This window comes from Saccopteryx bilineata, chromosome 10 (assembly GCF_036850765.1).
Source record: "Saccopteryx bilineata isolate mSacBil1 chromosome 10, mSacBil1_pri_phased_curated, whole genome shotgun sequence".
Classification (NCBI taxonomy): domain Eukaryota; kingdom Metazoa; phylum Chordata; class Mammalia; order Chiroptera; family Emballonuridae; genus Saccopteryx; species Saccopteryx bilineata.
The window spans coordinates 49,157,701-49,182,495 of record NC_089499.1 but is presented as its reverse complement, the minus strand read 5'-3'; the positions used below and the strand labels follow the sequence as shown (position 1 = coordinate 49,182,495).

General features: G+C 46.7%; 2 protein-coding genes across 6 annotated transcripts in view; one reads left to right on the top strand and one right to left on the bottom strand.

Moving 5' to 3' along the window:
• The window catches only part of ATG7 (autophagy related 7), a 320,442-nt gene extending 302,037 nt beyond the window's left edge, over positions 1-18,405 (top strand). The window contains exon 19 of the mRNA XM_066245020.1: positions 18,120-18,405. Within this exon, the coding sequence (XP_066101117.1) occupies positions 18,120-18,152 (33 nt within the window). The 3' untranslated portion in view covers positions 18,153-18,405. The remainder of the gene's footprint in view (positions 1-18,119) is intronic.
• A 2,352-nt stretch (positions 18,406-20,757) lies between these two features.
• Positions 20,758-24,795, bottom strand: part of VGLL4 (vestigial like family member 4) — a 186,268-nt gene continuing 182,230 nt past the window's right edge. For all 5 annotated transcript variants that reach the window (XM_066245028.1, XM_066245027.1, XM_066245025.1 and 2 more), the window contains 2 exons: positions 22,291-22,411; positions 20,758-21,861 (listed from right to left, as the gene is read on the bottom strand). In XM_066245028.1, coding sequence (XP_066101125.1) covers positions 21,590-21,861; positions 22,291-22,411 — 393 coding nt within the window. In that variant the 3' untranslated portion in view covers positions 20,758-21,589. The remainder of the gene's footprint in view (positions 21,862-22,290; positions 22,412-24,795) is intronic.

Below are 24,795 nucleotides of genomic sequence, written 5' to 3'. Positions count from 1 at the left end.
TTGGCAATTATTATAAATCTGTATTTATATTCTCTGAACTCCCCCCTTTTTAGCTAATTTCTTTTTTTTTGCTGAATTTTTTTCTTTTATTATTTGTATTTTTCTGAAGTTGGAAATGGGGAGGCAGAGAGACAGACTCCTGCATGTGCCCAACCCGGATCCACCCGGCAAGCCCACTAGGGGGTGATGCTCTGCCCATCTGGGGCATTGCTCTGTTGCGACCAGAGTTATTCTAGCGCCTGAGGCAGAAGCCACAGAGCCATCCTCAGCGCCCGGGCCAACTTTGCTCCAGTGGAACCTTGGCTGCGGGAGGGGAAGAGAGAGACAGAGAGAAAGGAGAGGGGGAGAAGTGGAGAAGCAGATGGGCGCTTCTCCTATATGCCCTGGCCAGGAATCGAACCCAGGACTTCCATATGCCAGGCTGACGATCTACCACTGAGCCAACCTGCCAGGGCTTTTTATTTATTTTTTTGCTGAATTCTTCAAAAACAAGTTCTTGAGGTATTATTTACATACAATAAAAATGTATGTAAAAGTATACTTTTCTATGAATTTTGACAAACTTACACACCTGTGTAACCACCATGACAATCAAAATAGGGACTACTTACATCACCCCAAAGGTAAAGATTTTGGGGGTCCCTTCTCAGACAAATCCACCACTGACCAGCCCCAGGCAACCAGGGTCTGCTTTCTTTCCTTACGGATTTCATTTGTATCCTGTAGGGCTCCACATAAATGAAATAATATTTTTTCTTTTTTTTTTAAGATTATTTATTCATTTTAGAAAGGAGGAGGAGGAGGAGAGAGAGAGAGAGAGAAAGAGAGAGAGGGGAAGAGAAAGAGAAAGAAGCAGAGGAGGAGCAGGAAGCATCAACTCCATATGTGCCCGGGGTTTTAAACTAGAGACCTCACTCAGCATTCCAGATCTACGCTTTATCCACTGCGCCAGCACAGATCAGGCTGAAATCATATTTTTTTCATTTTATTTTTTTAAATTTAGTTTTATTGAGATATAGTTGACATATAACATTGTACTTTTTATTTTTTTAAGTGAGAGGAGGGGAGGCAGAGAGACAGACTCCTGTGCCCAGACCAGGATCCACCTGGCAAGCCCACTAGGGGGCAGTACTCTGCCCATCGGGGGGCCATTGTTCCATTGCTCTGCAATGGAGCCATTATTTTAGAGCCTGAGGCGGAGGCCACAGAGCCATCCATCCTTAGCACCCGAGGCCAACTCTCTTGAACAAATCAAGCCATCACTGCGAAGGGGAGAGAGAGAGTGAGAGAGAGGGAAAGAGAGAGAGAGAAAGAGAGAGAGAAGGAGGAGGGGGAGGAGTAGATAAGCAGATGTGTGCCCTGACTGGGAATCGAATCTGGGACATCCATACACCGGCCGACGCTCTACTACTGAGCCAGCCGGCCAGGGCCAACATATAACATTGTGTAAGTTTAAGGTGTACAGTGTGCTGATTTGATACATTTATATATTGCAAAATGATTACCACCATAGTGTTAGCTAACACCACCATCACCCATCATATCACAATTATCTTTCCTTTTTTTTGTGGTGGGAACAATTAAGATCTAGTCTCTTAGCAGCGTTAGAGTTTATAATACAGTCTTGTCTATAACCACTAGGCTGCGCATTACATCCCCAGGATTTACTTATCTACTGGTTACAACTTTAACCCTTGATCAACATTTCCCCAATTTCTCCACCCCTATCCACTGACAACCACCATTCTACTCTCTGTTTTTAAACTCAGCTTTTTTAGATTCCACTTATTAGTGAGATCATACGGTATGGTTTTCTCTATCTGACTTACCTCACGTAGCGTACAGTAATAGTAATGCTCTCAAGGTCCATTCATGTCACAAATAGCAGGACTTTTCTTCTTTCTTAGGTTGAATATTATCCCATTATATATATCTATAGATATATATAAGAGAGAGAGATGATAGATTGAGTAGATAGGTAGAGAGGCAGAGATACAGATTTATATCACATCTTTTTTATCCATTCATCCTTTGATGGAAACTTAGGCTGTTTCCATGTCTTGGCTATTGTGAATAATGCTGCAGCAAACATCAGAGTGTGCATAGCTCTTCGATAGCCTGTTTTCATTTCCTTTGCCTCAAGATCCAGGAGTGGAATTGCTGGATCATATGGTGGTTCTATTTTTAATTTTTTGAGGACTCTCCCTTGTTTTCCATAGTGGCTGCACCAATTTACATTTCCAACAGTGCATAAAGATGCCCTTTTCTCCACATCTTCCCCAACACTTTTATTTCTTGTTGTTTTGGTAATAGCCATTCTAATAAATGTGAGGTGTCCCATTCCAGTTTGCTTTGCATTTCCCTTGTGTGTAGTCATGTTGAGCACCTTTTCATGTACCTGTTGAATGTCTTCTTTGGAAAACTGTCTATTCTGATCCTCTGCCCATTTTTAAAATCAGATTGTTTATATTTTTGTTATTGAGTCATGAATTCTTTATATATCATATTTTGGATAATAGCTCCTTATCAGATATATAGTTTGCAGATATTTTCTCCCATTCTATAGGTTGCCTTTTTACTTTGTAGGTTTGTTTTTTTGCTGTGCAGAAGCTTTTTAGTTTGATATCATCTCATTTGTTAACTTCTTTGTTGCTTATACTTTTAAATTAATATATCTAAAAAAACCATTGCCAAGATCAATGTTAAGGAGCTTATTTTCTGTGTTTTCCTGTAGGAGTCTTATAGTATCACATCTTGGGTTTATGTTTTTAATCCATTTTGAGTTAATTTTTGTGAATAGTGTAAGATGGGGGTGGCGTCCGATTTTATTTTTCTGCATATGAAACTACCCTTTCCCAGTTAAATGTTCTTGAGTCCCTTGTCAAAGATTAGTTAACCAAAAATGTGGGGGTTTATTTCTGGGATCTTGTTCTGTTCCATTGGTCTGTGTGCCTATTTTTATGTTAGTACCATGCTGTTTTAAATACTGTAGTTTTGTATAATTTGAAATCAAGAAATATGTGAAGACTTCAGCTCTGTTCTTCTTTCTCATAATTGATTTGGCTATTTAGGGTCTTTTATGGTTCCATACAAATTTTAGGATTGTTTATTGGGGATCATATATTAAGAACTCTTGTGTCTGGCTTCTTTTGCCCAGCATATTTTTGAGATTTATTCATGTTGTTGCATGTGTCCCTTTCTTTTTTTTTTTTTTTGTAACAGAGACAGAGAGAGGGACAGATAGGGATGGAAAGACAGACAGGAAGAGGGAGAGATGAGAAGCATCAATTCTTCATTGCGGCACTTTAGTTGTTCATAAATTGCTTTCTCATGTGTGCCTTGAGTGGGGGTCTACAGGAGAGCGAGTGAGCTCTTGCTCAAGCCAGCGAGCGACCTTGGGCTCAAGCTGGGGAGCCTTGCTCAGACCAGATAAACCTACGCTCAAGCGGGCGACCTCAAGGTTTCGAACCTGGGTCCTCCGGGTCCCAGTCTGACACTCTATCCACTGCGCCACTGCCTGGCCAGGCGCATGTGTTTCTTTCTATTGTTGAATAAGTACCCCATTCTATGAATAGACCATCATTGTTTATTTACTCATCTTTTGATGAGTGTTTGAGTTGTTTCCAGTTTGGAGCTGTTATAAATAAAGCTCCAATGTGTGCTTGTGTATAAGTCTTAGGAGATTTGTTTTCATTTCTCTTGAGCGATTATCTAGGACTAGAATTGCTGGATTATCACATGAGATATGTTTAATTTTTAAAGAAACTATTTCAAAGTGGCTGTACCATTTGCTATTCCCACCAGCAATATATGAGAGTTCTGGTTGCTCTACGTCCTAGCCAACACTTGGAGCTGCAGTTTTAATCTTAGCCATTCAGGGAGGGGTGTGGTGGTACTTGTGGTTTTAATTCTGGTTTCTGATGACGGTGGATGCTGAACATCTTTTTCATGTATTTATTTCCACTTGTACATCTTCTTGTATGACTTTTCTTTCAGATCTTTTGCACATGTTTTCATTGGGTTATCTTTTTCTTGAGTTAGATGAGTTTTTGTCTTTTCTGGACATATATCACTTCTCAGTTATAGGTACTGCATATATTTCCTCCATATCTTTGGCTTGCCTTTTCATTTGCTTAATGTGTCATTAAGAGAAAGGAAATTTTGAATTTTGTTGGCATTCATGTTACTAAATTTATTTTATGGTCTATATGACCCTACAATTTTTTTCCTATCCCAAAAATGCATTAAAATTTGTATGTTCTTTTATAATGATTTTTTATTGATTGACTTCAGAGAGAGGAGGGAGGCAGGAGGGGGGGGGGCAACAAGCTTGTAGCTGCTTCACTTTAGTTGTTTATTGATTGCTTCTCCAATATACCCTAAACGGGCAAGCCCAGGGTTTCAGATCTCAGCGTTCTAGGGTGACACTGTCCACTGCGCCACCACAGGTCAGGCTTTATGTTCTTTTCTAGAAGTTTTATACTTTTAGCTTTTACATATATGCCCATGATTCATTTCAAGTTAATTTCTGGTAAGGAGAGGGTAAGGCTCGTTCTTCTCCCCTGTGGGTATGTCATTGTTTCAGCACCATCAGCAGAAAGACTTCCCCACTCACTTCTCTTGGCACCACTGTCAGTTGACCTGTATATGTGTGGGTCTATTTCTGCCTCTCTGCTCTTTCCTATTCTTATCTCATTGCCACACTGCCTGGTTCTCGTAGCTTTATACAGGATCCGGGGTCAGAAGCTGTCCCATCCCAGGGTCTCTGCTGGTCAAGGCCAGAGGCAGGGCCCTGGGCAGTGTGCCTGCCTCAGACTGAATCAGACCCTCACCTGACACCCGAGGTCAGCGACATTTGCACTAGTTCAAGTTTTGGAGTTGCCTCTTACCAAGTCAAGTCCGTGTATGTTTTACCTACATCCACCTCACTCTAGAGCAGTGGTCCCCAACCCCCGGGCCATTAGATCAGTACCAGTCCGTGGGCCATTTGGTACCGGTCCGCAGAGAAAGAATAAATAACTTACATTATTTCCGTTTTATTTATATTTAAGTCTGAACGATGTTTTATTTTTAAAAAATGACCAGATTCCCTCTGTTATATCCGTCTAAGACTCACTGTTGACGCTTGTCTCGGTCACGTGATACATTTATCCGTCCCACCCTAAAGGCCGGTCTATGAAAATATTTTCTGACATTAAACCAGTCCGTGGCCCAAAAAAGGTTGGGGACCACTGCTCTAGAGCATTCAGGCTTTCTCCCTTCTCCTTTCTCAAGTGTTGACCCCCAAAACTTTTTGAGATAAAGAACAAAAATGCAAAGTGTCTGCCTTTTTAAAGGGCACTTTTCAGAAAGTTTTTTAAAGAACTGAAAAGAACTACATAATGGAAACCATTTTTGCAGCCTCCAGCATGGCCATTTATCTCAATAACCATTTCATTTAAAATGTGGGCCAAACATATAAATCATATCTTGAAAGAAAGTATGTTGGTGCCACAGAAATTGCCCTGTATTCTTACCACCTAATTTGAAAAATGTGTTTTGAAGCTTGGAAAAAAGCAAACAAGCCTGGGGCCCAGCCGTCCTTCTCCCACACGTCCCTTTCCTTTATTCCTTCATTCGGTCCCCAAAATAAATCCTCTAGTCCCCAAACTAAGGAGGAAGCTGAAGCGCACAAGGCACGCCCTGTTGTTAAGTCTTTCTCTGCTGCTGCTATTTTGAGCCCTCCTACCTTCGAATGTCATTAGGTGATGAGGGCTTGAGACCCAGATAAACGGGCTCTCACCAGTCCTTGAAGTGACCCCCCCCCCAAAGCATTGGCCACCCTTGTCTTTGGCCATTAACACGTTAGAGCTCTTAGATATTGGTGCTCATTTAGGACATGGCTAGAGGGAAGGTGCTAAATATAGCAGAACCCTGAGGCCATTTCCAGGACGAATGGAATGGGGCAAGGTTGGGCAGCCTGTGCTGTGGGCTGGGAACTCCAGGGTCTCCCACTGAAACCTCACCGAGGAGTCTGTGGTTAAAACGGCAGTTTCCCCGGGAGCAGGCTTCTTATTTTGCTTCCCAGAACTTCCTTGGAGGGAAAAACCAAAGAAACCAACAGGCTGTGCGATGAACACAATGCGGCGGTATACAGAGATGGACTGTAGAATTGGGCACCTGAAACCTGTATAATTATGTTAACCAGTGTCACCCCAATAAATTCAATAAAAAAAAAAGCCAACAGGTACTGAGTCTCTGTGACTGTGGCTGGGTGGAGCACTCCCTGTAGCCAGTGCTCTCTCCTGGAGGGCCCCTGGGGGGCTTCATTCAGTATGCCCACTCTTTACATTGTATTTTTCTGATCTTTAAAGTTCTATGAGCATCTAAGATAAAGAATAAAATTTATACCCATAATTACACCACTGGGAGGTTCTGGTTTGCTTTTTATTGTTTTTTTGGGTTTTTTTACCATGTACATATGTGATTGAGGTCAAACTGATCATAATTTTATTTCCTCTTTTCACTTAACAATTCCTGATCATTTTCTCACATCATTAAAACTTGCTTGAAAACATGCTTAATGCCTGCCTGATACTTGTCCTCTTCAAGGGCCAGTCTCTCCCACCGTCTCCCCGGTGGAAGGGGGACCAGGATTCCAGCCCTGACGGCAGTTTCTTCTGGCCCAGGGGACAGCTTGATCCTCCTGTCCCCCATGGTAAAAGCATTCTCCCCACTTCCTGTGTCTCCCCTCCCTAGCCTTAGAGGCCCATTCAGCCTCTGGTGAGAAGCGGGAAGCCAGGAGTCCTTTGGCAAATGGACTGTCATGGCGCCACTGAGTGATGTCGCCTGAGTGCGCACTTCCCCAGGACCACCTTGTTCTCCCTCCTTCCTCTTCCCAGCCTAGTAGCTGCTCTCAGCAGCCTGCCCTCCACTGCTTCCCTCCTGGGCTTCCTTTAAGATGAGACTGCCTGGGCACCCCCTTCCAAGACATCCTGGCCCTGTCTCTTTGTGTTTCAAGAGTTAGCTGAGCTCTTAATGCCCAGAGTAGTGAGTTTAGGGACTGCCAAGCACCAGCCAGCACTTCTCTGAGTGTGCTGGCCTGTCCATCTCTCTGGATCTCAGCTCTGAATCATGAGGCCATTTTTTTTCAGACCTCACTCTTTATCAATTGCAGCCCAGAGCATCTTTGTAGGGGAAGCAGGGAGAATTGGGGGGCAGAGGCCTCCCGAAGATGGCATGCAAGCCGCATGTGTGCATAGGCCCAGGCCCTGCCTCCTCCCTCAATGAGGCTTTGATCAGCTGTGCAGGCTGCAGGCAGACAGAGGCTCCTCTGCACCCCACCACAGGGGTAGAGGCTCCCCATCCTGCCAGCAACATAAAGCATTTCCTTTCTCCCTTCTCTCCTCTCACCATTGGCAGCCCAATGTGCTTTGTATGTTATTATTGTATTTGCGTCTTACTGTCTGCTTCGGCCACAGCTGTTTCTTTCTAATAAAATGTTAACCTGTTCCTGAAACCCCTGGAGCAGTGGGGTCATGGAGAAGTGCATGCAGGGCCCTTGGTTGGCACCTTTGGGGGTAGGGCTGGAAAAGACTGGTAATAAGTTCTCCAATAGCCTCTAGATCAGGAAGTTATCCCAGATGTTCTTACTAACCGCTTCCTCTCTCCCTCCCTGAGCCCATAGTTGTCTGGTGTTTGAAGGCTGATTTTGAGGCTGGGGTTCCCTAAGAAGAGGGGTTAGTCCTTAATTCCACAGCCCAAATCTGCTGCCCAGCAGAGGTCAGACTAGAGGAGGTAGTGAGTGTTTGGGCACAGGGCAGAAAGGCAGGTGGGCATCTTTCAAAGGGGAAGTACTGGAGTGGTGGTGATGGGGGAGTGCAGACCCTGAGCATGGGAAGGGGGAGAGGAACCATTCGTCTCCACTGGAGGGGGGTGAACAGCTTGTGGATGTAATGGGAGCTGGGATCCTGGCTGCCAGGCACAGACAGCAAGGACACTCGGGTGTCCCCTGAGGGGCCTGGGTTGTCAGTCCCCCAGGGAGCCCTCACCATCTGTTCTGGCCTTCCTTGTGCAAACTCTACCCTCTTCTCTTGTCTGTCCCCTGTGGTCATCTTCCGGTCATACCAGCAGCTTTGGCTGAGGGCAGAAGGATCTTGAAACTTCTGGATTCCCTGGACACTGGGGGACTGTCCTGCCACTGTCCCCCTGGATTCTGGACTTGCCATGCAGAGAGCTGGGTTACTTCTGAGTTGGTTCCGGTGTCCATAGTGGGACAGGACCTCCAGGTGGAAAACTGGGAAGTCAGAACCTGGGTCGTTACCCAGTGGTACCTCCCCTGCCCCTCTCTCCCAAAGGCACATGCTGCATGGGTAGACCTGGGTCCAGCATGGTTCCAGGTTAGCCTGCAAGGCCACACTCTACAGAGTCCAATAGCCGCTAAGTATAGCACCTCCTTTCTGACCAGCACCAGTCCTCCTCTGGGGCCTCCTGTTGGGGTCCAGAAGCAAAAACTGTCCACCACTCTGCATTCCTGTGGCCTCATTTGAGACCTCATTTCCTGGCTGGTAGATCCCAGGAAAGAGAATAAGGTATCACGGTCTGGAGCCAAGGCCTTGTTTAGAATGTGGTCCTGCTGCTCCCTTGTCCCATGGACCCCCACCAGGAGATGTCCACAGCCCTGTTCCAGGTTCCTTTGGGGCTTAGAGGCCAAAGGCGTGACTTGCCAGAGACCCCAGAAACCAGCTATACTGAGGGACCCTTTTTTTACTGTTTGATTCTTGGCTATTACATTCACACCAGAAATTCCCCTTTTCTCCACTGGGGAATTGTGCCCAGAGCAGATAGTTCCGAATCACTGTTTCTTCAAAAGCTATGTATTGGTCCAGGGTTGGGGGCACCATGGTGAACCATCAGACCAGGCCCTGCCTTTTGGCTCATGGTCCCATGGGAAGTCAGGCAGATACACATAAATGTGGAGACAAATTACATCGGGTTCTCTGGAGGAACCAAATGGGTTGTTTGAGCCAGAGAGTGAGGGGGGAGGCTGTTTTAGAGGGGTGATCAGAAAGACACCTAGAGCTTTGCACTGTCAGCTATGGTGTGGAGTCCTGGGGAGGGGTTTCCCACACCTGAGGAAGGGGAGAGCTTGTGCGCTACCTTGGGCCGCTGGAGGCTGGTGAGCGCGAGTCTGGGAGGGGAGTTCGGAGTGGTCGACAGAGCCAGGGCATGGCCAAGAAATGACTATCGATTGTGCTCTCCCCGTGTGCCTGGAGAGCCTTTTGAAAGCTGTAAAACCGAGCACAACGCTATGGGATTATCTGAGAAAAACCAGCCTGATGCTGTGTGAGTGAGCGGGACTACCAGCACCAGAGCGCTGTGGAGACTGAGGGTCCGCAGCGAGGGGCCAGCGATAGCTGAGGACAGATCCTGTTCCATGGTGGGCACTCGGAGCATGCACAGTGCCCGGGAGCAGCCCTGCCTGCCTCCTGGGGCTCCCAGTGGTGTCTCCGCCCAGCAGAGGGACTCGGGCCTGTGAGGACCCAGCAAGGAGGTGTGGCGAGCAGCAGAGGTCTAGGTATTCCCACTTTTTCTTATTAAAAAATAGAGAAATGTCGAATCTGGGTTTCAAAAACTGCAGTAATTTGAAATGCTTACAGTTAACAAATGAACACTTAATACACACAAATATAACTGTACCATTCACAGGATAATTCCAGTGTTTATAAAAGAAAAACCTTAGTCCATGCATGCTCCGGGTAGTGCGGTCCAGAAATGGGACACAAGTTTGAAACTGGATGACAAAAGGCTGCACTCCAATGCACTGGTCTCCTCAGCAGAGGAGTGCCTCTGGGGTGTGCAGTCGGCCGCATGCTCTCCCTGGCCCGGTGATGAGCTCCGATGGTTAGAAAGCCCTGGTCTAGAGTTGTGGGCCCAGTCACTGCTGCAAGGCCAGGGTTGGTTCAGGCCCTGATTGTGAGGGCCTGGCCCCCCAGCAGGCCCAGAGCAGCACGGCCTACTGCTGACCTGAGCCCCCAGCCCAAGCCTCTGGGCAGGGGCTCAGGATCACCCCCTTGAACGGGGTCTGGGGACAGAGGTAGGGACCCAGGAGCCAAGGACATGTCAGAGGTTGGTCTGGCCTTTCGCCTGCCCTGGGTTTGCGTGGTTCCTGTGTGTGCCATTGGCCTGGGGCCACTCATTGTGTGTCAGCATCATCATAGTGTCAGTTCAGGAAGCAGACTTCAAACTGTCCTTTACTGTTTTTTAAAAGGAAATTCTGTTTAACAAGAAGGAAGTGGTGAGATAAAGTAGAAAAAGCCTCCCCTCTACCCCTCACCAGCTCCTTAAGGTCTCCTTGGTGGTTACGTAATTTCCTCTGAGCTTGAGTGGACTGCTTTATAAAATGAGGGTGGTCACAGCAACATCCTCAGGCTCCAGAGAAGACAGTGCAGGCAGGAGTTTGGCCAAATAATAGTCTACCCTATGGACAGATGCATTTTCCATTAACCTGCTGGTGGACATTTAGGTTGTTTGCACTTTTTGATTATTACAAATACTGGTATGAACGTTCCTGTACAAGTTCTTACACGTGGACGTAGGTTTTCATTTCTCTTGGGCATACACCCTGGAGTGGAGCTGCTGTTTCCAAAGTGGCTGCACCATTTATAGCAGCACAGAGGGTTCCAGTTTCCCCAGATCATCACTAACACTTGTTATCTGACTTTTTTATTTAAACCATCGTAAATGAGTACAAAGTGGTATCTCCTTGTGTTTTTGACTTGCACTTTCCTGATGCCCTAATGGCGTTCAAGTATCCATGTTTATGTCTTCATGCTTCTTAGGTGTTTTTATGTCTTTCAGGGAGAAACATCTGTTCAGTTCCTCTGCCCATTTTTAATTGGGTTATTTGCTTTTTATTCCTGACTTGTAAATGGTCTAGATACAAGTCCCTTATTAGATATATGATTTACAAATATTTTCTCTCCGAGTTGTCTTCACTTTTTCTTCTTACATGTATCCTTAAAACACACAAAAACATTTTTATTTTTATTTATTTTTAATTTTTTTTTACAGGGACAGACAGAGTCAGAGAGAGGGATAGAGAGGGACAGACAGACAAAAACGGAGAGAGACAGACAGGAACGGAGAGAGATGAGAAGCATCAATCATCAGTTTTTCGTTGTGAGATAGCTTAGTTGTCCATTGATTGCTTTCTCATATGAGCCTTGACTGTGGACCTTCAGCAGACCGAGTAACCCCTTGCTCAAGCCAGCGACCTTGGGTCCAAGCTGGTGAGCTTTTGCTCAAACCAGATGAGCCTGCATTCAAACTGGCGACCTCGGGGTCTAGAACTTGGGTCCTCTGCATCCCAGTCCAACACTCTATCCACAGTGCCACTGCCTGATCAGGCTTTAATTTTTAAATATATAAAATACTTCCTGGATGCTCAAGTTAGAAGGTATGCTCAGAGCAGTCTCAAGTCCATCCCACCCACTCCCTGCAGGTAGTCATTTACATCAGTTTGTTTTACCATGCCTTTGTTTATTTTTGCAAAAGTTAAAAAGAACTTTAAAATATTATTTTCTCTTCTCACACAACAGGTGGCATGCCCTAGATACTCTGCATTTTTCTTTTTTTTCACTAAGTAAATCTTGGAAATTGCCTCATATCAGTTCATTGAGCTCTTTCCCACTGTTCTGGGGCCCCAGCGCTCAATGGTGCAGCTGTGCAGTGAATGGTTTCATTGGCAGGTTCCAGCTTGGGCTGTTCACACTCTTCCTGTAGCAAACCATGCAGCAATTAATGATGTCCTTTTGTATTTGTGGAGGTGTATCTTTAGAGAAACTCCAGAAAGTGAGTTTGCTAAGTCAACAGTTGAGACATAAGTAATTGTCTTGGGTGTAGCAAAATTTTCCTTTGTAGGTGGTATATACCATTTATGTCCCAACAGCATCATAAAGAGCACTGTTTGCACACAGGTTCATAAATAGAAAGTATTGCCAATTGTTAGGATATTTGCCAGTCTGATAGGTAAGAAAACATTCTCTCTGCATAGCTTTTTGAAAAATCAACTTTATTAAGGTATAATTTACATACAGCAAAATGCACCCATTTAAAATGTACAGTTCTGGCTGGATAGCTCAGTTGGTTAGAGCACAGTCCCAATGCCCAGAGGTTGCCAGTTCGATCCCCAGTCAGGGCACATACAGGAGCAAATTGATGTTTTTGTCTCTCTTCCCTCTCTTCCTTTCTCTCTCTCTCTAGAATACAATTAACATTTAAAAAACAAATAAAATGTATAGTTCAGCGAGTTGTAACAAAAGATCTACTTTGTCACCATAGATCAGGGCTTCTCTGACTCAGCATAAGATTCTGAAATGAGTGCATGTTGCTGCATGCATTAGTGGTTTGTTCCTATAGTAAGGAGTATCCATTGTATGGATATCCCACAATTTTTCTGCCTGTTGATGGACATTTGAATTGATTCTAGTTTGTGCCTATTATTAATAAAGCTGCTATGATCATTCTTGCACCAGTCATCTTGCGGACCTGTCTTTTCCTTTGGGGTAAGTAGGAGTGGCCTGGCTGGGTCATATGATACATGGATGTTTAACTTAAGTCATCAGAACTTTCTCCCAAGTGGTTATGCCAGTTGACATTCCCACTAACAGTGTGTTTCCAGCCTTTTTCATTTTAGCCATTCTAGAAGGTGGAATGTGTTGTCTCTTTGTAGCTTAGATTTGCATTTCCTGAGGACAAAGGATGCTGAACATCTTTTTAGGTTCTTATTGGCCATTGTAGTTCCTCTTTTGCTAAGTGTCTGTTCAGATATTTTGCATTTTAAAAAATATCAGGTTGTCTATTATTGAACTGTTTTGTTGTATATTCTAGATAGTTCCTTTTTTGTATACAGTCTAGTTTCTCCTAGTCTGCTTGCATTTTCATTTTCATAGTGTTATCTTTCAGAGGCCAGAAGTATTGATTTTTGCAAAGTCCCAATCAGTTTTTCTGGTTAGTATTTTTTGTGCCGTAAGAAACTTTAACATTTCTTATTCCGCCTAAGGTGAAGCATCTTTTCTTAAGATTCATCTGCCTGTATTCTTCTGTGAAATGTTGATGTCTTTGGCTTGCTTTTTAAAAATCAGTTTATTGCTCTTATCTTGATTAAGAGCTATTTGTATATTAGGGAGATGAGCCTTTTATGGTATGTGTAGTGTTTTCTCCCAGTGTATTTGTCTGTTTGCCTTTGCTTATGGTGTTTTCTCCATGCAGAATTGCACACATTTTTACGTAGTTCGGCGCATCTGTTTTTACTGCTTATAGACTTTAGGTCACAGGCTTCCCACTCCCAGCTGATAAAGCCTATGTTTGCATCTAGTATTGTATGGTTTCACTTTTTTACATCTAGGTTTCTATTGCGTTTGGAGTGTTCGGATGTTCAGCGTAAAGCATGGTATCAAGTTTTTTCACTTTGCAAATGACTATCCAGTTGTCCCCATCTTAGCTATCAGAAAGCCCATTTTTTCCTAATGATTTGAGGTCACATTCCCCAGACCTTTATCACTAAAATACTAAATTTCCGTATGACGTGGACATTCTATTCTGTTGTTTCTGGACTCCTTTTGTTCCGCTGGCCCATCTCCCTGCACATACTGACACAGCCCTCTTAGTTATGGCGGAACCTCCTTGCTCTTCTTTTCAAAGTTTTCCGAGATAGTCTTATTTTTGTTCCATATAAACTTTGGAACCAGCCTGTCTAGCTAGCTCCAGAAAAGATACCTGATTTTTAAATTGAGCTTGTCTTAAATTTATATACTTACTAACTCAGGAAAGGTTGACATCTTGATTGGTGTTGAATCTTCTTCTGCATAAACAGGGCACCTGTTTGTTCACTTTCCCTCAGTCTCTGTGAGGCTGTTGCAGGACTCTTTTTAAGTTCGTTTTTCCATGTAGATGTACACTTCATGTGGGGTCTATTCCCTAGTTTATTTTTCATTGCTCTTATAATGAATGGGTTCTTTGTGTTTTATCTTACCTCACTTGCATGCTCTTCATAGTCTGTATCTTGGTATTTATTTTCTTGGGCTTTCTAGGTACACCTGCATATATATCATTTGCAAAACTCTTTTCCTTAAGGTATGAACATTTTAAAAGTTTGCATTACATATTCCCAAATCGTTTAAAACTATTACCAACTTATACTCCTCCTGGAAGTGTTTCACCATACTCTTTTCAGCACTGTGAACATTAAAAAAAAAACCTTGCCAATTTAACAGAAGCTTCATTCATTAAGAGGACCCTCACTGGACCCCTTCTCCACCAGGACCCCTTAGGGAGCAGACAGATCTCAGTCCCCTCTGAGAGTCCATAGGAGGAGATGAGGCTCCAGTTTCTTTTTTCTATCAACTGTATTGAGGAATAATGGATATCAACTTTATATATTTAGGTTGAACAGCATGATGATTTCATATATATACATTGTAAAATGCTTACCACAACCAACTTAACACATCCCTTACCTTGGTTACTTTTTTAAAGTTTTTAATTTTATTTGGTGTATAACATTATGTTATATTAGTTTCAGGTATACAATATAGTGATTTGGCATTTCTATATGTGGTCAACCCACTGATTCTAGCAATCATCTGTCATCATACATCTTATCACAATATTAATATCATTCCCTTCACTTTTGTCTCCTATCCTCTCACCTCCCCCACCTGACACTTTCCTTTGGTCTCTGCATTTGTTTTATTTCTTTCTGGATTTCCTGTGTAAGTGAAACCATATGGTATTTGTCCTTCTGACTTACTTCACTTACAATACCCTCTAGATCCATCCATAATTTTACAAATGGCAAGAATTTATTTTATTACTGTGAAATATTCCATTATAAATATAAATCTCGTATTTTCTTTACCCATTCATCTATCGATGGACACCTAGGTTGCTTTCATATCTTGGCTATTGCAAATAATGCTTCAGTGAACTTAGGGATGCATGTATCGTTTTTTATGTATTTATATTTATTCACTTTAGAGAGGGGTAGGAGGGAGAGGAAGAGAGAAGGGGGGGAGGAACAGGAAGCATCAACTCCCATATGTGCCTTCACCAGGCAAGTCCAGGGATTTGAACCGGTGACTTCAGCATTCCAGGTTGATGTTTTATCCATTGCACCGCCACAAGTCAGGCCACATGTATCTTTTTGAATTAGTGTTGTTTTTTTCTTTGGATAAATACCCAGAAGTGGAATTGCTAAATCATATGATACATCTTTTTTTAGTTTTTTGAGGACTCTCCATACTGTTTTCCATAGTGGTTGCTTCAATTTTCAGTCCCACCAATAGTGCACACAGGCTCCCTTTTCTCCACATCCACATGAACACATTATTTGACTTTTTAGTAACAGCCATTCTGACAGTTGTAAAGTAGTATCTCGTTGTGGTTTTGATTTTCATTTCCCTAATGATTAGTAATGTTGACCATCTTTTCATATCTCTGTTGGCCATCTCTATGTATTCTTTGGAGAAACGTTTTTTCATGTCCTCTGCCCATTTTCTGATCAGATCTCTTTTTTGTTATTGTTACTGAGTTGTATGAGTTTCTTATATATTTTAGATATTAGTCCCTTATCAGCTATGTCACTAGAGTATATTCCCATTCAGTAAGTTGTCTACCTAGTTTCTCGTGTGTGTTGTGAGAACACTTAAAGATGTATTCTTTTAACAAAAAGTATATAATACAGTATTAACTATAACCCTCATGCTGTACATTACAAACTCACAACTTATCTTTCTTGTGACTGAAAATTTGTGCCCTTTGACCAACGTCTCCTCATTTCCAACAGCCCTGCCAACCCCACCCACCTACTCTCTGGTTCTGAGTTTGGCTTTTTTAGATTCCACATGTGAGATCATACAGTATTTGTTCAGGCTGAAGTTCCTGAAAGTTTAAAATCAAAGACTGTTGCTGCATTCCTGAGCCCAGCCAATAGGAAAAGGACTGGAGAAACCTATCTTGGACCCAGGGAACTTATTCTGGAAGATCCCTGAGCAATTATGTAAAATGCACCCCCGACCCCTTCTGTGGAGTCCCATCATAATAAGCCCTTTGGGTGCCTTACTTGATCCCCTGCACAACCTGGGCCTCCCATACCCAGGCCAGCTCACTCTTCCCCCTGCTGTTTGCAGAAGCAGGTGTGGGTGCTAAGGACCCCACCCCAGAGCTGAGATCCAATAAAACAAATGGCAGCTTCTGCTTTTCTGTACAGCCCTGCCCTGGGCCCCAAGTCCAATGAATAGCTTCATCTGCCCACATATGAAGAAAATTGTTCACTGACATGGACTCTGCCCAGCCCTGGCCAGTGGCTTCCCAGGTGGCCGGACAGGAGGTCATAGAGGGTCAGGGTCCTCTCCTCCATGCAGCCTTTCCCAGCCTGCAGGCAGCCCAGCAGCCCTTTTTGTTCATAGAACGTTCTTACTCCCCTGTGCCCCAGCTCTGCACCTTACTTGCTGTATGCCGGCTGCTGTAGCTCTCTGGGTTTGTTTCCATGTGCACCTCACAGACTGACGAGGAGTGAAGGACTACTGAGTCAGGTCTGCACAGCTCGTGTTACAGGGAGAGGCTCCAATGAACTTGTGTTTATTGAATGGCAGGTGAAAGAGTGAATGAATTCAACTGGTGAACCCACTGGTGGCTTATCTGTCTGGTCAGATGGTCAGAACGGGAGGATCATAAGGTCCAGGGGCTCCTGACTGCAGCTTGTTCCAAACGTAGCCACTCTGCCCCCTACCACTGATTCCGACCCCAGGGGGCAGGCCCAGGTGCCTTCAAGACCTGCTGAGGATAAGCTGGGCCAAGAGACGGGCAAGGCCTGCCAAGCCACCTTCACCTTGCGGGACCCCAGACCTGGCTCCTCCACACCCCGGTGCTGGCTCCTGCAGGCATCTGAACATTGGCATTGCAGTCCCATCCCAGTGTCCTCGGACAGGAAGAAGGATGTAACGTGGAGGGGTGTAAGAGGCAGACCCACCACCCTCGGCCTGGGCTGCTAGGTCCTCCAGAGAGAGGAAATTTCCTTCTCTATTTATTTTTCACATCCTAGACTTTGAAAGCCAAGCTGGTGTTGATATTTACCTTGGCCAGGCCTCCCTGTCTCCCCAGGCCAGCCTCATGTAAACATGATGTTCCTTCTCTCGGCTCAGCTAGCGTCGAGGTGGCCTTTTGCAACCAGTTCTAGGAATTCTGAAGGCGTAAGTTCAGGGACCAGCCCCCCCAGGGAGCCCAGGGTACAAGGAGCCTGGGGGGGGCTCTGTGCTGGCCAGAGAAGAGCACTGGCCAGGCCTCCCCCTACTTTTTCTTGTTTCTGTTGGAGATCCTATTTTCCCCATACTCACATCTACCCCCACGCCAGGTCAGTCCCAGAAGCCCCAGGATGTCCAAGGACACACACTGAGGGACAGAGGCAGGATCTGGCTATCCCCACCATGCTGCCCTAGGCGCCTGCTGGGGCTGGAGGGGAGTAGGCTTACTCTCGAGGGGCAGCCAGCTCTTTCTGGTGCTGTGGGTTTGAGTCCAGCGGGCACCTGGACCACAGTTCACAAGGACGATGGAGCAGACCCCCTGGGGTGGGAGCCTGCGGAGACGGGAAGCATGTGAACAGGCAGCAAGTGCACGACTCGATCCCTGCTCTCAGGGAGCTTACTCCCAGAGAGTGGGTGGACAACAACAAGAAGGTCATTAGAGACAAGCTGATCTGGGGCCACGGTCAGGGCCACAGGAACAAGAGTGAGCGGGGTTGGGCTGGGTCAGGGATGGCAGCTCTAGTGGACGCTGGAGAGCTGCGGAGGCGTTCGCACTCCCTGAGGCCAAACCCCAGCTCTCTCCCTGGCTCTGCTACTGGTTGGCTCACTTACCAGAGTTCTCTTGGCCAAGTGACTTCACTTCTGAGACTTGGTGTCTTTATACAAGAAATGGAGGTGTTGCTTTCTTAATGACAAGGGAGTTGGGGCACAAAGCATGTCGCCTGCAAATGGGAGCCATTGTTCCTTTTGTTTGTTGACACACTGCACAGCTGTGACTTCAGTGAGCAGCACCGAGCCACTGAACACTCTGCTGAATGTCTCCCCTTCTCCACACAGATCTGGGACATGAGTGACGACGAGACCGTCTGACACAACCCACCCTCGCATGGCAACTTCTCCCGGCTGCCTACTGGGGAGCTCTGTGTCAGAGCAGGACTGCCGCTTTAAGACTGGTGACTCTGGGCCCTGCGTCCCTCCAACCTTTACGGCTCCTTCCACTCCGCATCTTGAGGACCAGGGCCTGCCTTTTTCTGCCCAGGAGCTTCTGTTCTCCATTTCTCATGATTCATGATCCTACCAGTTCTGAGCTAAATAATAACCTTGGCTTTGACATTGCCATTAACCTGGGATGTAGTTCTCTCCATGAGCAGTTTTCTTGTTGTCAGTGTTGGATGGTCAAGCGCCCCAGGATCCTTTTCACCTGGGCCCGCAAGGGTGGGAATGGCAAGAGGAGTCACCTAACAGACTAAATGGGAAAGGGGCAAACCAGCTCCTCCTCGAGACATTGTGGGGCTGTGCTGCAAACCCACCCCTGCCCACCTACCGCCTGGCCCAGCCCTCCTCACCAGACACCAGTGTGGGGTGGCTGTGTGTCTGCCAGTCTGTGGCCAGGGGGTGGGAACAGTTCACATGGGCTCTGCCATGTGTCACTTAGGCTGAGACTGATTTTATCCTGAGTCTGCACATCTGTGACACTCACAGAGGTGGGTGTGGAAGCCCAGGAGGGAGGACGTGCCCTTCCCATACATACTTTCTATCCTTGGGTGTCCTCATTAGACTCAGACCTGTAACCAGAGTCAAAATGGAGCCAGGAGCTGCCACTCACTAGAGCAGGACTGCTGTAGGTTAGGTTTTAAATGATGCTTCTCAAGAGGGAGTTTAAAAGACAGTGTCCCAGCCTACGTGGGGCCCAGAGACACTGTGTAGACAGGTGCAGGGCTGCTCAGCACCCCCACCTGCTCCAGCCTCACAGCAAAGGCCCAATGCTGTCACTCCAGGACCCACGCAAACAGTCCGTGGTTTAAGAGCACTTTATTATTGTTCTTAAGGCTACTTTTAAGTACAAAAAAAAAAAAAGATGGCCTGCCAAACCTTTTTTTTCTTCTTTTTCTTCTTCCAGGAAAAAACAGGCCACAGAGAATGGTATATTACAGATTTACAAACACGGAGAGAACTGTCAGAACGCACTGCGGATGGCATGGCTCTGTGAAGAACCTCACTGTGCTCCTCCTGAGGCCAGGGAGTGTGTCCTTTCCCAGTGAAATGTTTGGTTTCCTGCTTCCCTGTCTGCCTGTGGCCCCTCTAGGGTACTGCCTATCCCAGATAGGTCAGTGCACAAGGGACCTGGCCATCAGCACCTGTCCCCGCCCACAGCGACGCCCGTTCACTGACAGAGCCGCTGAGAGGCGTTCTTCACAGAGCCCGCCGGCAGCGGGTTGCTTTCCTGTGGCGATGCTCAGTAGCCTGTAGCAGTAACAAACTAGTGGCTATTAAGGCAGATGCAGTGTTCTCATAGAATAACTGTGTTCCTGCACTTTTACAGACAAATCTACGACAAAAAAAAGATCAACTTTTTTTTTCCAAACAAAAAAATATGAATGATTACAATAGGAAAGGGAAAAATTAAATAGCTACATATCATTAACAAATTAATTGTTCTTCAAAAAATACCTACAAATTTCTCTGTACATTCTTTACGCACAGCGTAATGATGGTCTTAAAGTTACCTATATAAAAAAAGTGTTCTCAACAATTTCTCCTACAGAAACACAGGGGCCCAAATGCGAAAGCCTGGAAGCCCAGTTGAGTGGGAGTGAAATGTGTGCGGGGCTAGAGGAGAGGGCTTTTCTTCTGCCTTTTCAAAGACCTGCAGCCACCCTGTGACCACATCCAGAGCCAATCCTCCAACCTTTCACCTGGTGACAATTTTCAAAATGAACCAGCCAATCTATATTTTTCTCAGACCATAAACCAGCCTCGAGGGCTCTTGTGAGTCCACATGCCTTGCAGGTGTGGTGGTCGCACCAGTTGTCACCTGGCCAGGTGACCTCCGAGGACCTCTGGCGAGCGAGGCTGGAATGTAGCCTGGTGGAGGGGCAGGGGGACAGACCCGCGCATTTACCAAGAGGAGGAGCAGCTGTTGAACATCCACAGCTGTGTGTCATGCTTTCTTCAACTAATCTCTAGTTAGTAGCTATTACTATAGCAAACAATAATAAATGCAGTAATAACTGTATAAAGTCAGAGGAATGTATACTGCCTTGGCCCCAGCGTACGAGGAAGCATACAAAATAGCATATCACAGATTGTCAGTAATCTGCTGTTTAGCCAAGAGAGTTAAAGAGAGCAGTTTCTGCATGGAGGGAAGTAGGAAGACACAAATCCAACTCCCCTGGGAGCTAGTCATAAGCAGACAGGGATGCAAAAAATAAACAATGCTGTCAGCCTGCAGCAAAAACCCCAACATCCTACACCATGCTGACTGACTCAGCTGCCCGTCTCCGGGGCCGCCTGGCCCCACATTAGTTGGGAGTAACATGAATATCAAATACAAATCTTAGAGTACAACTGTACCAGCAGTAAGTATATCTAGGACTGTAACTGACAAAAATAAACTAATTCTGAACAGAAGCTAGTAAGTATTAAGTTTTGTGTTTACTGTCTATACAATTAATAGAAACCAGCTATTTTTCTCCCTTAAAACATGCATCACGTTTAAAGCACTATGAACCTCCAACCTCAGCTCTAATCTAACAAACTGCAGTGTTTAGAAAAAGTAAAATGCCCGTGATTGGTGGAGTCTGCAGTCCAGTTGCAAGCACCTGAAATCTAGAGAGAAAGACCTATAACCGGTATGAGACTTCCCCTTCCAAAGCTGTTCTGTCTAAATTTAAAAAACAACAAAAACACACAAATGATCAGAAACGTCATCCTTAAACCCTTTGTTTTTCAGCAGTTTGCCCTCAGAGTACTAGCATCTCACATAAAGTTGTCAAGCAGGCAACTCTAGTCCTCCTCCAATAGTGCAAATCAGACACAACAGTCCTCTGTTCTCTTCAAGTAGACGCACACACACAAGCACACACATGCGGGCTGGACTGAACAAGCCACGGAAGCTAAGCTGCACACACCCTGGTCTCGAGAAGCAAATGGAAAAGCACAAAGTGTTTGGGTCACCAATGTCATGGCTTGTGACTGAGAAAGTGCACGCCATGGAGTCCCAGCCCTGTCAGGGCAGCAGACCTGCATCAGAGGTTTCTTTGGTAACTGAGGCAGGAAGTTAGGATGCTACATGAGACAGATGTTCCACATGCCATTCCTGCTATCACGTTTGAGGGCCCTGGCATACGAATACCAAGCAAGCACAAAAAACAAAAACCCCAATGACATGGTTTTGCGAATAAACCATCCCTTCCCTTCCCCCCACCCCACTCCCAAGATTTTTTTTTCCTGTTTTTTAAGCACTGACTGTTCAAAGCTCAGGCAAACCATGCAGATCGACGTCGTGCTCGAGGGCGGCACTCCCTTCAGGAGACCACGGAGGGTGAGTGACTGTGGCTGACCATGTGGGCAGAGGGGCTGGCGGGCTGGCCCCTGCGTGAGGCCGACTCCGGGCTGCTGGACGCGCCGTCCTTGGCCGCTTTGATCTGAAGCCACGTGTCTCCCAGAGCTTTGGCAAAGTGGTCGTCCACAGAGCCTGTGATGGACACGGAGTTCGGTGCCGGCTCAGGCTCCTTGTAGTTCTTGCCCAAGCTCCTGCGGAAATGCTCCTCCACCACGGGGTCACAGGTGGTGGTGGCTGTGGGGGGCAGGACAGAGGTCAGACCTGGATCTGGAGACAGAGGGCCCATCTCCACCAGCTTAGCTGGGTACGTGGGCACGTGTCTCTGAACCTGTAACTGCTGACATGGCTGCCGCCCTGGGCTAACTACAAGTTCAGAGAGATAATGGGGCTTTACCTGATGGTAGAACCTATTTTTATCCCAACTGGAAAAAGAGATCCTGAAAGTCAGGGCAATGTGTGTCTTACCCCCTTCCCACCCAAGCCACACTCAAAGCTAGGAGTGCATGTGCTTCAAAAATCCTACTTTTTCCATCTCAATTAGAAATAAGCTCCAGGAGCTAGAGGTTTGTTCCCATCTATAGCATGAGATGGAAGGAAGCCAACCCCACTGGAAGCGATGTTGACTGGGGAAGCCCGAGCCCGCCACCCCACAGGGACACTCACAGCTCGGGGCCCTCCGGTAGCTGGTTGGCCCGGCCACGCAGCCACTGTGTGCGATGGGGCAGTGGGAGAGGTTGCAGTTGCGGGCGCTGGCAGAGGCACAGGTGATCACTGAAGGCCGGTTCTGGGGAGAGAAGGGGTCTGACATCAGCTCGGGCTTGGGAAGATGGGCAGTTCTGCTTCCCGAGCAGGTGGCCCTGGTCCCCACAGCTGAGGAAGGGCACACCCCTCCCACACCACAGCCAGTCACTTGTCCTGCCTGGAGAGCCAAGTGCCACCCACCACCTCAGCGCCCGGATCCCGTCTGTTGGACCCCAGCTCCTCCATGGGGGGCCCTCTCTAGCACCCTCCACCACCCTTCTGTGAGCCTGTCCTGGGGCCCCTGCTGACTGAAAGCGAATCAGAGCCCAGCCCATCTGTAGCCTCCTACTTCCAAACTGCAGTCGGTGCTCAAGGTCAGCAGCGAACCTGGAGGAAGCCACCAGCGGTGTGTGAGGAACCACCACTGCGCCTGCAGCTGAGATACCCACGCTCAAGTCCCTGGAGTGCAGGTCCTGCCTTCTCTGCATGTGCCACTGCACCCCAGGGGTTCTCTGACTGCCCTTCATACAGTTTCTGCTTAGGCCAAGCAGCTCCAGTTGGGTTTTATTACAACCACACAAATAATGGAGATGCAGGTACATCTGAGTATACGAATCACGTGTGTCCCATCCCGCACCCAATCCGCTCTGCTGACGCTCTCCTTTCCCACAACCACCACAGTCTGCCTGGAAAATTCTACTTGTCCTTTAGGACCGTTTGAATGCCATCTCTATGAGTGTTTTATGACCCCCTACCTACCCCCCAATTCAGCAAGTAAAGCAGCCCTTCCAGGTGTACCCCTCAGATACTAGCACCTGCCTCCTCCTCTAGACCACACCCACTTTGGAGTGAGTTTCTGGATCCCCAGACCGTGGGGCAGACCCTGGGCAGAATATCTGAACCACACTGAGCTTCCTCAGGTTCCAGCCAGGAAAGGTGTCTCGTGCCAGCCCGAAAGACAAGACAGTTGAGAATGTGCACCGAGTTCCAAACAGTAAGTGAACTAACTGGTTGAAGGGTCACCCCAAAGGGCCCAATGATGAACGCAGCATCAACAGAGGGGAACTGGGGGCCTGACCTGTGGTGGCGCAGTGGATAAAATGTCGACCTGGAACGCTGAGGTCGCCTGTTCAAAACCCTGGGCTTGCCTGGTCAAGGCACATAGAAGATGGGAGTTGATGCTTCCTGCTTCTCCCCCCTTCTCTCTCCCTCCCTCTCCCTCTAAAATGAATAAATAAAATCTAAAAAACAAACAGGGGAATCAGGCTTGTCCACCCAGCCTACCCATGATGGGAAATGAGTGAAAATGACAGGTGGGGGAATATGCACAAAGTAGTGACTCCCGAGCCGCACACAGATCAGCAGGGTCTACCCAGGAACGAAAGGATTTAGAAATTTCGTGCTTTTCCTTGGACCCCTTTCCTGTGCCTGCCTGTCTACAGTTCCCACCCACCCCCACCTCTTGGCCTCATCTATCTCCCCCCCTTCCCTTGATAAATACAACACCTGAGTTTTGAGCTTTTAAGATGGGTGGAGCCACCAAAGACAGTGTGGGCAAAAGTGACACAGAGGTGAAAACATGGATTTGGGACCCAGCAGACCTGGGTGAGTGCCACTTATCAGGCAAGGGCCTGTACTATGCCAAGCTTCCACTGTTTGCGTGTGAAACAGTAAGAACAGTACCTGCCAAGAGGCTGGAGGAGCCAACCCCTGGGATGAGGGTGGAAGCCTGCCACTGGTTGCCTGTAGGAGCCCTGCTCATGTGCTGCTCAGACTGCCTGTGGCTTCGAGTCCACCTCTCAAAGGATCTATTTAGTCCCTGAGGCCTTGATCGCCCCTCTTCCCCTCCCCTGGGAACACTCCATCCACAAGGTAAGGCTAAGGCAGCCACGTTCATAAGTGACCTTGCCCCTTGGCCAGGTTGGAATTCTAATCCAGGCTTGGAGCCACGTATTAAGCCTGAATCTCTTAAGAGACTCAAGCTGATCTCAGGAGCTGCGGGACAGCCACACTGGGCTGGCCATGTGCATTTCCAAGCAGAGGAGAGGATGCAGAGACCTAGACAGGCACAGAGCCACAGGAGGAAGGAGAGTCTTGTGTCCTCTCCTGCTCTCCCAAGCAAGGACCAGCCCTTCCTTCCTCTGCCTGGCTGTGCCCATGACACTCCCAATAAACCCCCTTCCTTTTGTGCTTAAAGCAGCTCGGATTGGTTTCTGTTCCCGCAACCAGAGCCCTGACCAAAGAAAATGTCAGAAAGGGGCGATGTGTTGGGGGAGGGTCTCTGAAGATGAAGCAATACAGTTGACATACAATGGATTTAAGGAAGCTTAGACCAAAGAATCAAGGCGACATCCAGCCTGTATGTCAGTGCTGTCCAAAGGCGACAAAGGCCATTCCAGGAGAGAATGTGGCTTCTCCTAGCGGGGA